Source organism: Bos indicus, chromosome 13 (genome assembly GCF_029378745.1).
Source record: "Bos indicus isolate NIAB-ARS_2022 breed Sahiwal x Tharparkar chromosome 13, NIAB-ARS_B.indTharparkar_mat_pri_1.0, whole genome shotgun sequence".
NCBI classification, from domain to species: Eukaryota; Metazoa; Chordata; class Mammalia; order Artiodactyla; family Bovidae; genus Bos; species Bos indicus.
This window is the reverse complement of record NC_091772.1, coordinates 31662838-31677681: the sequence shown is the minus strand read 5'-3', so window position 1 is coordinate 31677681 and position 14844 is coordinate 31662838. Positions and strand designations below refer to the sequence as shown.

The following is a 14844-nucleotide window of genomic DNA, read 5'->3' as shown; positions in this document are numbered from 1 at the left end:
ATAGTATTAAGTTTCACCTCATCTCCATCCCAGGTTTTACCTGCTCTTGCATCCTGGGTGAGGTCACGTTAACATTTTTTTCCCCTAAATCTGCCAGCTCTGTAGACACACCTTCACAGCTGCCGTGATCTTTCTGGGAGTTAAGAGGTAAGAGGGGGGCTTCTCTTAGGACATGTGCTGCTGTCTGTCTTCTGACTACCTGTGATTAGACTGTGCTCAGCAACCCCTCAGTCATGCTTATGGCTTCCTGAATCTAGCTTTATTTCATGCTGCTCCAAGCCCTGGCAACCCCAGGATGCTCTCACCTGTCCCACCGGAGCCCTTAGATACATCTGTGTCCGTCTGGAGCACTCTATATGATGATCTGACTTTGTCTGGGCCCCATGCTCAGTTATGTCTCCTAAATCAGGCATCACCACACTGGAGTGTGATTGACTCCAGGGGTCAGAGTCACGCCATAGGATCCACGTAAAGAATGTCATAGAGACACTGTTCATCACACATACATCTATGCACTGGGCACTGGGCGATGGGGCTTCCCTGGTGGCTCAGTTGGTAAAGAATCTGCCTGCAATGCAGGAGATCTGGGTGATCCCTGGATCGGGAAGGTCCCCTGGAGAAGGAAATGGCAACCCACGCCAGTATTCTTGCCTGGGAAATCCCATGGACAGAGCAGTCTGCAGGGCTACAATCCATGGGGTCACAAGAATCTGACATTACTTAGTGACTAAACCACTACCAGGCACTGGGCAAAGTGCTTTTAATTCTTGTAGAATCTCCACAGCAATTGCATGTTCTATTTTTACACATCTTAGATGCACTGCGGCTCAGAGAGGTTAAGTGACTTAGAGGCAGAGCTATGATTTCTTTTTAAAAAAATTCTTTTATTTATTATTATTTTGGCTGCGCCATGTAGGATCTTAGTTCCCTGACCAGGGATGGAACCCACACCCCCACACTGGAAGCTCAGAATCTTTACCACTGGACAGCCAGGGAAATCCAGAGCATTTCTTTTCTGCACTCTTTGGCTTCCAAGTCTGTATTCTTAACCACAATGCAGTTCATTGCAAAAGAGGGAGAGTTCTTCAAAATCAGTGCAGAGGGCCAATCGAAAAGAAGCTAGATTTTGGATGACTATAAAGAAGGCTTTTCTAATAATTCAAGCGCTTCACCGCCAAACACCTTACTCTGTGAAGTGCCCTGTGCGCCTTGTTAGCAGCTCACAAGCTTCTTGCTGGCAGATCAAGAACTGGTAAAAGGCATTCTGAAATAAGTGTCTGGAATAACCACTTGCGGTGGATAAATTCTCTGGGTCTTTCCATTTCAAATTTCATCTAAATATGGTCTCCTCTCTTGAGGGCATTTATTGGCAATTTATTCCCAGATGACTATTTTTAAAATTGTCCATGCAGTTCATAAAGACCATTCTTTTTCTGTGTAAAACCAGAATGTAATTTATTCGTCACTCAAAGTGGCATAAGCAGGCTTTTCTCTCCCTGTAGGCAATCCAATATAGAAACCCAGATCACATTTCACTGAGGAATAAAGAATGGCCTGGATCGTGGAAACTCAAGGATGGTTGCAAAAAACATTTCAAGCATTTGTCAGGCTTTATTTAATTTTGTTAGAAATTAATGATTGGTGACAGGTAGGAGATGAAGAATAAAATGTCATTAGATTTCAACTTAAACAACAAGCCTTTAAATAATTGAGAGTATGCTGTTATTATTTTACTTTACCCCATGGCAATCCACTCTTAGTACTGTTGCCTTGAGAATCCCACGGGCAGAGGAGCCCGGCAGGCTGCACTCCTTAGGGTCGAACTGAGTTGGATATGACTAAAGCGACTAAGCAGCATGCCCCTTGATATTCTATTCTGCCCCGTAATTATCTTTGATATACTTCATATGTGCAAGATGTTAACCATCATTTCGGTTTTTAAATTTTTTTTAAAATTTTTATTTGGAGTATAATCGCTTCACAATGTTGTGTTAGTTTCTGCTGTACAACAGTGGGAATCAGCTGTATGTATACACGTATCCCTTCCCTCTTTGGTCTCCCTCCCACCCCACCATCCCACCCACCTAGGTTGTCACAGAGGACCAAGCTGATAAAGCAGGATAAAGCAGCTTCTCAGTAGATATCTATTTTTAAATATTTCGGTTTTTTGACAAAGTGTATTTTCTGTTTTGAAGGAAAATGCACTGACTATCCTAAAAGTTCAACTTTTGATGTTTATTTGTATTTTCGAACTAGTGTTGAGCTTCTCTGATTAAAACATCAGCTCCATTGGACACGTCACTGAGGATAACTTAATCGGAAACTATAAGGTTACATAGCCAATCTTCTCCTCTAAGAACAGTTGAGAAAGAGTAGTCAATATACATTTTTTTTGTTTTTGCCACACTGCACGGCATGTGGGATCTTAGTTCCCTGGCCAGGGACTGAACGCGTGCACCCTGCATTGGAAGGTGGAGTCTTAACCACTGGACCATTGAGGAAGTCCCAATATATATCTTCTTTTTTCTTCTTTATCTGTCCATCCCACATTCCTCCTTAGCTACGCTGGATTGTGGCACCCCCAGCTCATGCAGCTTGTGCCAGGGTTTGGAAGACAGCACATACATGATTCACTCCGAGGGGGCTAACATCTTACAGGTGCTTCCATGGAGACTGTTGTAAATTGTGACTGTGGAAGAAGTTTCTGTTCTTGAAATGATTGTCACTGTGATAAGTTTTAGAGAGGAAGTATCAGGTAAAGAAAAGATGTGGCAGATAGGAGCTAGATGTGGCAAACTGGGCTAGAATGAATTGAATGGGTTGATAGGAACAGGTAGGATTTGTATTGCAGAAGACTGGGAGGCAGATGGATTGCAGAATTGAAGCAAGTTGGGGGTTTCCAGCCTGGGAGTCTAGAAGGAAGTGTCTGCTTTAAGTGTGGGTCTTGGAGAAGGCTAGGGTTTCTAGGCAGGGTGAAGAACAGAAGCAGGAAAGCTCAGAAATGGAGCATGTTTGGGCGATTGTGAGTACTCTAGGTTGTAGTGGCAGCAAAGAATGGGAGAAAGCAAACTTAGGGCAGAAAAGTGAGTCTGGAATTACATGGTGAACACCCTGAAGGATCAGAGTGAACATTTTGTAATCAGGCTGCATGGGGATGGGGTTCTACCATCTTTTCTCTCACAAAGTTGGTATTTTTCATGAACTCTTTCCTGTACTTGTTCTTCCTTCTTACAATGTAACATCCTTGGTCATATTTATTTTGATTTATAGCACTAATGCTTAACAGGTTCTAGATTTCATATATTGATTGTTAACTATATATAAATCACTGTAACTGCATAGCTCTATTTATATAGAAAGATACTAATATATACTAATATATATATTTATGGCACTGTATTATGTAATAAATATTAGAAAAGTTTGTTTCATGCATTATGAATGTTAGCATGTATAACATCACATGATGTTAGCATGTATATGATTTCTATAGGCTTAGTTGGTTTAAAAGTATATTTGCTTATAGCAGATTTTTAAAATGTGTTCTTTCAAGATCATTTCAGTTTGAGCAGATAATTAACATGTGGCCCAATCAGGACTCACTGCTTCAAATACTAATCCAGCTACAGAATTTTAGAACTAGAGGGCCCTCAACAATCATTTCCTCTTCTTTCTTCTGTTGTATTTTACAGATAAGGAAACTGGGCTCACCGCCAAGGCACACAACCAATTATTGGCAATGCCAGGGCTAAGACTGTGTTCTCTGATATCTTTCTACCACACTACCCCTATCAGTGGCAAATAAGAAAACACTCAAAGGCCAATACACATGTACCGTTAAAATATTTCATAGGACACATCAAAATGGATGTCAGGCATATAATTGAGACACAGTAGCCATAGTTTGTTAATAGTATTGCATTAGTACATGTAAAAGTTTCTATCCGATCAGTTATTTCAAGTTCTTGTGGTGGTTCAGTCATGAGTCGTGTCCGACCCTTTGTGACCCCATGGACCCTCCAGGCTCCTCTGTCCATGAGGTTCTCCAAGCAAGAATACTGGAGTGGGTTGCCATTTCCTTCTCCAGGGATCTTCCCAGATCAGCGATCTAGCCTGTGTCTCCTGCATTGGCAGGCAGATTCTTTACCACTGAGCCACCAGTTTTTATTTCTGTGTTTGAGTTATTAAGTCATGTCCGACTCTTTGCAACCCCATGGACTGCAGCACGCCAGGCTCTTCTGTCCTCCACTATCTCTCTGAGTTTGCTCAAACTCATGTCCATTGAGTCAGTGATGCTATCTAACCATCTCATTCTCTGTCGCCCCCTTCTTCTTTTGCCTTCAATCTTTCCCAACATCAGGGTCTTTTCCAATGAGTTGGCTCTTCGCATCACGTGGCCAAAGTATTGGAGCTTCAGCTTCAGCATCAGCCCTGCTAATGAATATTCAGGGTTTATTTCCTTTAGGACTGACTTGTTTGATATTCTTGCAGTCCAAGGGATTCTCAAGAGTCTTCTCCAGCACCACAGTTCAAAAGCATCAATTCTTTGGCGCTCAGCCTTCTTTATGGTCCAACTCTCACATCCATACATGACTACTGGAAAAACCATAGCTTTGACTAGACGGACCTTTGTTGGCAAAGTGATGTCTCTGCTTTTTAATATTCTGTCTAGGTTTGTCATAGCTTTCCTTCCAAGGAGCAAGCGTCTTTTAATTTCATGGCTGCAATCACCATCTGCAGTGATTTTGGAGCCCAAGAAAATAAAATCAGTCACTGCTTCTACTTTTTCTCCTTTTATTTGCCATGAAGTGATGGGACCAGATGCCATGATCTTAGTTTTTTTAATGTTGAGTTTCAAGCCAGCTTTTTCACTCTCCTCTTTCACCCTCATTAAGAGGCTCTTTAGTTCCTCTTCACTTTCGGCCATTAGGATGGTGTCATCTGCATATCTGAGGTTGTTGATATTTCTCCCAGCAATCTTGATTCCAGCTTGTGATTCATCCAGCCCAGCATTTCGCATGATGTACTCTGCATATAAGTTAAATAAGTAGGGTGACAATATACAGCCTTGTCGTACTCCTTTCCCAATTTGGAACCAGTCTGTTGTTCCATGTCTGGTTCTAACTGTTGCTTCTTGACCTGCATACAGGTTTCTCAGGAGACAGGTAAGGTGATCTGGTATGCCCATCTCTTGAAGAATTTTCCACAGTTTGTTGTGATCCACAGAGTCAAGGGTTTTAGCATAGTCAATGAAGCAAAAGTAGATGTTTTTCTGGAACTCCCTTGCTTTCTCCATGATCCAACGAATGTTGGCAATTTGATCTCTGGTTCCTCTGCCTTTTCTAAACCCAGCTTGTACATCTGGAAGTTCTCGATTCATGTACTGTTGAAGCCTAGCTTGAAGGATTTTGAGCATAACCTTGCTAGCATGTGAAATGAGCGCAACAGTACGGTAGTTTGAGCACTCTTTGGAATTGCCCTTCTTTGGGATTGGAATGAAAACTGACCTTTTCCAGTCCTGTGGCCACTGCTGAGTTTTCCAAATTTGCTGACATATTGCATGCAGAACTTTCACAGCATCATCTTTAAGGATTTGAAATAGTTCAACTGGAATTCCATCATCTCCACTAGCTTTGTTTGTAGTAATGTTTCCTAGGGCCCACTTGACTTCACATTCCAGGATGTCAGGTTCTAGGTGAGTGACCACACCATCTTGGTTATCTGGATCATTAAGACCTTTTTTGTATAGTTCTTCAGTGTATTCTTGCCACCTCTTCTTAATCTGTTCTGCTTCTCTTAGGTCCTTACCATTTCTGTCATTTATTGTGTCCATCCTTGCATGAAATGCTTCCTTGATAGCTCCAATTTTCTTGAAAAGATCTCTAGTCTTTCCCTTTCTATTGTTTTCCTCTATTTCTTTGCACTGTTCATTTAAGTAGGCCTTCTTATCTCTCCTCGCTATTCTCTGGAACTCTGCATTCAGTTGTTTATAGCTTCTCTCTTCTCCTTTGCCTTTAGCTTCTCTTCTTTTCTCAGCTATTTGTAAGGCCTCATTAGACAACCACTTTGCCTTCTTGCATTTCTTTTCCTTTGGGATGTTTTTTGTCACTGCCTCCTGTACAATCTTACGAACCTCTGTCCATAATTCTTCAGGTACTCTGTCTATCAGATCTAATCCCTTGAAACTTTTAGTTACCTCCACTGTATAATCATAAGGGATTTGATTCAGGTCATACCTGGATGGTCTAGTGGTTTTCCCTACTTTCTTCAATTTAAGTCTGAATTTGGCAATAAGGAGCTGATGATCTGAGCCACAGTCAGCTCCTGGTCTTGTTTTTGCTGACTGTATAGAGCTTCTCCATCTTTGGCTGCAGAGAATATAATCAATCTGATTTCGGTGTTGGCCACCTGGTGATGTCCATGTGTAGAGTCTTCTCTTGTGTTGTTGGAAGAGGGTGTTTGCTATGACCAGTGCGTTCTCTTGGCAAAACTCTATTAGCCTTTGCCCTGCTGCATTCCGTATTCCAAGGCCAAATTTGCCTGTTACTCCAGGTGTTTCTTGACTTCCTACTTTTGCATTCCAGTCCCCTATAATGAAAAGGATATCTTTTTTGGGTGTTAGTTTTAGAAGGTCTTGTAGGTCTTCATAGAACCGTTCAACTTCAGCTTCTTGAGTGTTACTGGTTGGGGCATAGACTTGGATTACTGTGATATTGAATGGTTTGCCTTGGAAACGAACAGAGATCATTCTGTCGTTTTTGAGATTGCACCCAAGTACTGCATTTCGGACTCTTTTGTTGACCATGATGGCTACTCCATTTCTTCTAAGGGATTCCTGCCCACAGTAGTAGATATAATGGTCATCTGAGTCAAATTCATCCTTTCCAGTCCATCTTAGTTCGCTGATTCCTAGAATGTCGACGTTCACTCTTGCCATCTCCTGTTTGACCACTTCCAATTTGTCTTCCATAGACCTAACATTCCAGGTTCCTATGCAATACTGTTCTTTGCAGCATTGGACTTTACTTTCAGCACCAGACACATCCATAACTGAGTATTGTTCCCACTTTGGTCTAGCAGCTTAATTCTTTCTTGACCTGTTCATAATTGTCCTCACTCTTCCCCAGTAGCATATTGAACACCTTCAGACCTGGGGGAAGACACAAGGGAAGCCATTAGTACAACTCAATTTCTCCTAACAATAGTGAACGTGTGTGGGACTTCTCTGGCAGTCCAGTGGTTAAGAATCTGAGTTTCTAATGCAGGGGGCACAGGTTTGATCCCTGGTTCAGGAACTAAGATCCCACATGCCTTATGGCATGGCCAAAAATAAATAAATAAATAACATTCGGTGGTAATGGGAACAATAGAAAACACTTCACAATGAGACCATTTCTGCTCCTCCCAATATCTGTGTTTTCTTAGTTTGTAATTGAGCTTCTAACAATTTGGTGATTAGATCATCTTGGAGAAGGAAGGCCACAGCACTTGAAGGGCCATAATTGTAAGGGAAGAGGACCCTAAAAGGCCTTCCTGGATTAGACCTCTTCCCCCATAGCCTCTGCTTTAGCTCCTCTCTGAAGAACCCAGATGATTAGTATCTGATGTATATTGTCTGAGTTTTTCAGATCCTGAAACTACCACAAAGTGGAAGAAAGTAACTACTTGATGATGATGAGCACTGGCTCCAGACCTTCTAGCACCTAAAGACTGACCACCATCAAACAATCTGAGAATGGTGCCCAGCCCTTACCTTGCCTTTAAAACTGCTTTGCTGAAACCCTTAGGAGAGTTCTGGGTTTTTGAACATGCGCCAGCTGTTTGCTTTGCTTCACCCTGCAATAAACCTTTTTCTGCTCCAAACTCTGACACTGTGCATCAGGCATGTGAAATTGCTTTCGATAACTTAAAAATAGTTCTAAGTTACATTAACAGCAGTTCCTATCTTGGGGCTATTTTCCAAGTTAAAATAGCTTGCCCCAGAGCTCCCCTGTATTAGCTCAAGGGGACCTCCGGGGCACCTGTGCTGGTTTCTGCCCCTGTAACTCTCAGATCTTCTCTGGGTAAGAGGCTGATTTAGTTCCCTCACTCAAGCTAAGGCCCAACCCCAGGCATGAGGTACATGTTCAAGCCTAATGGAAGAAGGGTTTGGACGCTTCTGGCTTTCAAAGAGGGAAAAGCAGCAAGCCTGAAAAGTGAGTGTTTGTGGATTCTAACCTCTGTTAATTGACTTTGAGGCACAGGCCCTCTAGTGTACCCAGGATTTTCTTTTTTCCTCTCAAGGTACTTTAGAAGGAAGATGGAGAGTAAATCAAGCAATGGAGTGGCTTTCATTCTCTTGGGATGCCTTGGTGCTTTCTGTCCCTTGTCCACCTGCCTACCCTTGCCAGTCCCTGAGCCCCAAGGCTGCCCTGTGAAGACCTGAGCCAGAGGCTAGGAAGTAAAGTGAAGTGAAGTCGCTCAGTAGTGTCCGACTCTTTGTGACCCCATGGGCTGCAGCCTACCAGGCTCCTCTGTCCATGGGATTTTCCAGGCAAGAGTACTGGAGTGGGTTGCCATTTCCTTCTCCAGAGGATCTTCCCAACCCAGGGATTGAACCTTGGTCTCCCGCATTGTAGGCAGACGATTTACCATCTGAGCCACCAGGGAAGTCCTAAGAGGAGGGAACTGAAAAGCCGCGGAACTAGAGATGAGAGAGCGGCGGGGCCGGGGGGAAGGAGGAGCCACGGGACCGGCAGGCCTAGCTCCAAGGAGGAGGCGGTGGCGGCGCGGGAATGGAGCCCTTGCGGGCCCTGGAGCTCTACAGCGGAATTGGGGGCATGCACCAGGCTCTCAGAGGTGAGACGGTACAGGGCGCCACTTCATCTGCGAGTCGGAGCTGGTCAGAGTTCGGGCTCTAGGGAGGGGCGGAGCGGCGAGGCACTAAGGGCGGAGACTGGAGGGGAAACGGTCTGTGGGGGAGGGGCGGGAGAGTTGCTCGGTTGTCTTGGAAACCGCCCGCGCGGCGCCCCAGCTGTCCCTTGGGGAGGAGACTCCCTTCCTCCGCCCGGTCCGAAGGGCGGGAGGGGTACCTGCTGGGAGTCGTGATCCGCATGGCTTGGCTGTAAAGTCGAACCAAAATGGTGCCTACCGAGCGGGAGGGGCGAACCCCCTGCCCTGTGCCAAACCCCAGTTCTGAGTGAGGCTGTCCCCGAGAGGCCTGGAAACTCTGTCCTTTACCCTCGAGGAACTCACACCGGGGGAGGGGAGGACGCTGGGCAGGTTCCTGGTGGTGAGGGCTTGGATCTTCCAAGTGATAACTACAACGCGAGGTAGAAGTTAGTGAACACTAAGTAGAACCGAAGGGGAAGTCTGGAGAAAACAATCCTAGTCAGTTGTGATGGTTGAAAAGAAACATTTTGTTACTTCTGGTCTAGATACATTTAGGCTCCAGAAGACTGAGTTCAAACTTCGTTGAAATGTGACCTTAACATTTTTGAACCTGTGTCTTGGTTTTACAATGTGACAAGTATTTCTTTCAGAGATGAAACGTTAGGAACCTTAAAGAAAAATTGTTTAAAATGTTTAATAATGCCTGGTACATTGTAACCACTCAAAATATTATAAATATTGTCCTCATGTACCTCTTGCATTTTGAGGTTTTAGATTTGTTTGGTGCTAAGTTGGAACTGCAAGGTTCATGTCGGCTGTTTGCACTCAGAAATGTTTACTGAACGAGCCCCTCTTCAGTTCCGGGTTCTATGCTAGGCACTGGAGTTGTAGAGTGACAAATAGACATGGAACGTATATGTTTATTCTTAAATTACTATGACGACCACAAAACTGAAACCTCCCTGCTTCCCTTTTTTAGTACCAAGGGTAACACGAGACTAGTACTGTAAGATACGGACAGTATGTCTTAAGTTGAGCACGTAAATTTTCTAAGCATATATATTGAGTGAATCTAGAAGAGATTAGTGATGATTAAATTTTTATTACCAATTATTTGATGGCTCTCTGTGTTCAGTTCTCTATGTAAAGTAACAAAATTTACCAGCGGGAAAACAAAACTAGCATTACTTGTGCTCTTAGTTAATTTTCTAAGATTGTCAGCATTTTACCCCCCTATCTTAAAGCCCCTTAAAGGTTACTTAGTGCTGTAATTCAGCCACTCCTTAAATGTTGGATGTTAATCCACCCCCCGCCCCCAGTTTTTGCAAGTTTAAATGTGCTGCAATTAATTATTGAGCATTAATCTTGGTTTTCTCTTTAGCATGTTTTCTAGAAGTCAAATTAATTAATGAAAGACTATGTGCTAGTTACTAAGTCAAAAATACTGAGAATTTTTGGACTTTTGGTGATACAGCAGGTTGCTTTTCAGAGAATTTGAGTGCCTCCTTCAACTACATTTTCCTCAGGATTTGTATTATCCATTTTTAACCTTTGTGAATTTGTTAGGGGAAGTTGTGTAATTTTAGTTTGTGTTTTTTGGGAGTTAATAAATGATTAGATATTTTCCCCCCTACTAGCCATTGCAACCTGAATTTGTCTATACATATTTCTATTACTACTGCTACCATCCCAAATCTAAGTTATGTCATCTCTCACTTAAAATATTAAAATAGTTTCCCAACTGCTCCCCTACTTTCTTCCACTCTGCTTCCTTGCGCCATCCTTTCTCCATTTAGCAACAAAGTGATCTCTTACCTGGTAAGCTGGATCGTGTCACTCCCTGGAGTCAGTGGTCTCCCTCTGAGGTTAGAATCACAGTCCCCTCTTCGTAAAAGGCCTGTGAGATCTAGCCTCCGTCCACCTCTTCAGCCTTATCTGCCAGTCTCGCCTGCTTCTCTTTTCCAGGCTTCCAGTTCTTCTTTCTCTTTGTTCCTCAGACCTTCAGAATTCCCCTTATGCTCTGGCCTTAGCTTTTGCTATCGTCTCCACCCAAGTGCCCTAACCTCAGGCTTTCATGCTGCAGCTGCATTTTGTCTTCCGCAGCTCAGTAACATGTGGCTGCTTCAGAACAGCCTTCCTCTGCTGACCCTGGGATCCACAGTACCCCTCCTGTGGCCTCTCCACCTGGACGTTCTATCATCTTTTGACTTGAGGTTGGCATATTAGGGATATTGCTTCTTGTCTTTCAACATTCATTTATTTGATGTACTAAAATTAAATTTTTTTTCTGTAATAAAATACGTTGCTGTTTTCCATGGGGTTTTAATTAATATATAATAATGCAAACTAGTAACAATGGTGGTTAGCTGCAACAATTACTAAGGAGTTTTTATATGTCATTCCCTTCTCCAGTGGACCACATCCTGTCAGACCTCTCCGCCATGATCCGCCTGTCTTGGGTGGCCCCACACGACATGGCTTAGTTTCATTGAAACAAGGCTGTGGTCCGTGTGATTAGATTCACTAGATTGACCACTTAAGTATTCTTGCCTTGAGAACCCCACGAACAGTATGAAAAGGCAAAATGATGGGATACTGAAAGAGGAACTCCCCAGGTCGGTAGGTGCCCAATACACTACTGGAGATCAGTAGAGAAATAACTCCAGAAAGAATAAAGGGATGCAGCCAAAGCAAAAACAATACCCACTTGTGGATGTGACTGGTGACAGAAGCAAGGTCCGATGCTGTAAAGAGCAATATTGCATTGAAACCTGGAATGTTAGGTCCATGAATCAAGGCAAATAGGAAATGGTCAAACAGGAGATGGCAAGAGTGAACGTCGACATTCTAGAAATCAGTGAATGAAAATGCACTGGAATGGGTGATTTTAACTTAGATGACCATTATATCTACTACTGTGGGCAGGAATCCCTTAGAAGAAATGGAGTAGCCATCATGGTCAACAAAAGAGTCTGAAATGCAGTACTTGGGTGCAATCTCAAAAATGACAGAACGATCTCTGTTCGTTTCCAAGGCAAACCATTCAATATCACAGTAATCCAAGTCTATGCCCCAACCAGTAACACTCAAGAAGCTGAAGTTGAACAGTTCTATGAAGACCTACAAGACCTTTTAGAACTGACACCCAAAAAAGATGTCCTTTTCATTATAGGGGACTAGAATGCAAAAGTAGGAAGTCAAGAAACACCTGGAGTAACAGGCAAATTTGGCCTTGGAATACGGAATGCAGCAGGGCAAAGGCTAATAGAGTTTTGCCAAGAGAACGCACTGGTCATAGCAAACACCCTCTTCCAACAACACAAGAGAAGACTCTACACATGGACATCACCAGGTGGCCAACACCGAAATCAGATTGATTATATTCTCTGCAGCCAAAGATGGAGAAGCTCTATACAGTCAGCAAAAACAAGACCAGGAGCGGACTGTGGCTCAGATCATGAACGCCTTATTGCCAAATTCAGACTTAAATTGAAGAAAGTAGGGAAAACCACTAGACCATCCAGGTATGACCTGAATCAAATCCCTTATGATTATACAGTGGAGGTAACTAAAAGTTTCAAGGGATTAGATCTGATAGAGTGCCTGAAGAACTGTGGACAGAGGTTCGTAACACTGTACAGGAGACAGGGATCAAGACCATCCCCATGGAAAAGAAATGCAAAAAAGCAAAATGGTTGTCTGGGGAGGCCTTACAAATAGCTGTGAAAAGAAGAGAAATGAAATGCAAAGGAGATAAGGAAAAGATACAAGCATCTGAATGCAGAGTTCCAAAGAATATTAAGGAGAGATAAGAAAGCCTTCCTCAGTGGTCAATGCAAAGAAATAGAAGAAAACAACAGAATGGGAAAGACTACAGATCACTTCAAGAAAATTTGAGATACCAAGGGAACATTTCATGCAAAGATGGGCTCGATAGAGGACAGAAATGGTATGGACTTAACAGAAGCAGAAGATATTAAGAAGAGGTGGCAAAAATACACATAAGAACTGTACAAAAAAAATCTTCATGACCAAAATAATCACGGTGGTGTGATCACTCACCTAGAGCCAGACATCCTGGAATGTGAAGTCAAGTGGGCCTTACAAAGCATCACTATGAACAAAGCTAGTGGAGGTGATGGAATTCCAGTTGCGCTATTCCAAATCTTGAAAGATGATGCTGTGAAAATGCTGCACTCAATATGCCAGCAAATTTGGAAAACTCAGCAGTGGCCACAGGACTGGAAAAGGTCAGTTTTCATTCCAATCCCAAAGAAAGGCAATGCCAAAGAATGCACTCTGGCACAATGCACCGCACAATTGCACTCATCTCACACGCTAGTAAAGCAGTGCTCAAAATTCTCCAAGCCAGGCTTCAGCAACACGTGAACCGTGAACTTCCAGATGTTCAAGCTGGTTTTTGAAAAGGCAGAGGAACCAGAGATCAAATTGCCAACATCCGCTGGATCATGGAAAAAGCAAGGGAGTTCCATAAAAAACATCTATTTCTGCTTTATTGACTATGCCAAAGCCTTTGACTTGTGGATCACAATAAACTGTGGACAATTCTGAAAGACATGGGAATACCAGACCACCTGACCTGCCTCTTGAGAAACTTATGTGCAGGTCAGGAAGCAACAGTTAGAACTGGACATGAAACAACAGACTGGTTCCAAATAGGAAAAGGAGTACGTCAAGGCTGTATATTGTCACCCTGCTTATTTAACTTATATGCAGAGAACATCATGAGAAATGCTGGACTGGAAGAAGCACAAGCTGGAATCAAGATTGCTGGGACAAATATCAGTAACCTCAGATATGCAGATGACACCACCCTTATGGCAGAAAGTGAAGAGGAACTCAAAAGCCTCTTGATGAAAGTGAAAGAGGAGAGTGAAAAAGTTGGCTTAAAGCTCAACATTCAGAAAACGAAGATCATGGCATCTGGTCCCGTCAGTTCATGGGAAATAGATGGGGAAACAGTGGAAACAGTGTCAGACTTTATTTTGGGGGGCTCCAGAATCACTGCATATGGTGACTGCAGCCATGAAATTAAAAGACGCTTACTCCTTGGAAGGAAAGTTAGATAGCATATTCAAAAGCAGAGACATTACTTTGCCAACAAAGGTCCGTCTAGTCAAGGCTATGGTTTTTCCAGTAGTCGTGTATGGATGTGAGAGTTGTACTGTGAAGAAAGCTGAGTGCCGAAGAATTGATGCTTTTGAACTGTGGTGTTGGAGAAGACTCTTGAGAGTCCCTTGGACTGCAAGGAGATCCAAGCAGTCCATTCTGAAGGAAATCAGTTTGAATATTCATTGGAAGGACTGATGCTGAAGCTGAAACTCCAGTACTTTGGCCACCTGATGCGAAGGGCTGACTCATTGGAAAAGACCCTGATGCTGGGAAAGATCGAGGGCAGGAGGAGAAGGGGACGACAGAGGATGAGATGGTTGTGTGGTGTCACCGACTCGATGGACATGAGTGAGCACACTCCAGGAGATGGTGGAGGACAGGGAGGCCTGGCGTGCTGCAGCCCATGGTGTTGCAGAGTTTCAGACATGACTGAGTGACTTAACTACAGCAGCAATAGAGTACCAGAGACTCATAAGAAATAGAAATTAATCTCTCACAGTTCTGAAGGCTGGGAAGTTCAAATCTTCATGATAGCATGGTTGAATTCTGGTGAGGGTTGTCTTCCAGGTTGCCTGCTCATCATGTTGTCACTTGGTAGAAGAGAGGGGAAGCAAACTATCTCCTTACTTTCAGGGCATTTATCCTACTCATGAGAGCTCTACCCTCATTCACCTACTTCTCATCCTAATGACCTCCCCAAAGCCCCACCTCCTAGCACCATCACACTGGGACGTGAAGTTTCAACATATGGATATGGGGGGAACATTAACATACAGTCCATAACACCAGTCTCCTGTCTGTTTCTCTGACAAACAAGCATGTTCCCATCTTTGGACCTTT

The 14844-nt window shown here is 43.3% G+C and overlaps 1 protein-coding gene across 10 annotated transcripts in view; it reads left to right on the top strand.

Annotated features, from left to right (window-relative positions):
- TRDMT1 (tRNA aspartic acid methyltransferase 1) overlaps positions 1–14844 on the top strand; it is a 90937-nt gene that overhangs the window by 29497 nt on the left and 46596 nt on the right. For 2 of the 10 annotated variants that reach the window (XM_019973111.2, XM_070800878.1), the window contains exon 1: positions 8699–8838. The exons of 2 other annotated variants lie outside the window; for them this stretch is intronic. In XM_019973111.2, coding sequence (XP_019828670.2) covers positions 8775–8838 — 64 coding nt within the window. In that variant the 5' untranslated portion in view covers positions 8699–8774. Of the gene's footprint in view, positions 1–8674; positions 8839–9099; positions 9123–9168; positions 9312–14844 lie in introns of those variants that run through there. 6 more of the 10 variants (XM_070800885.1, XM_019973112.2, XM_070800880.1 and 3 more) reach the window with 5 other exon arrangements.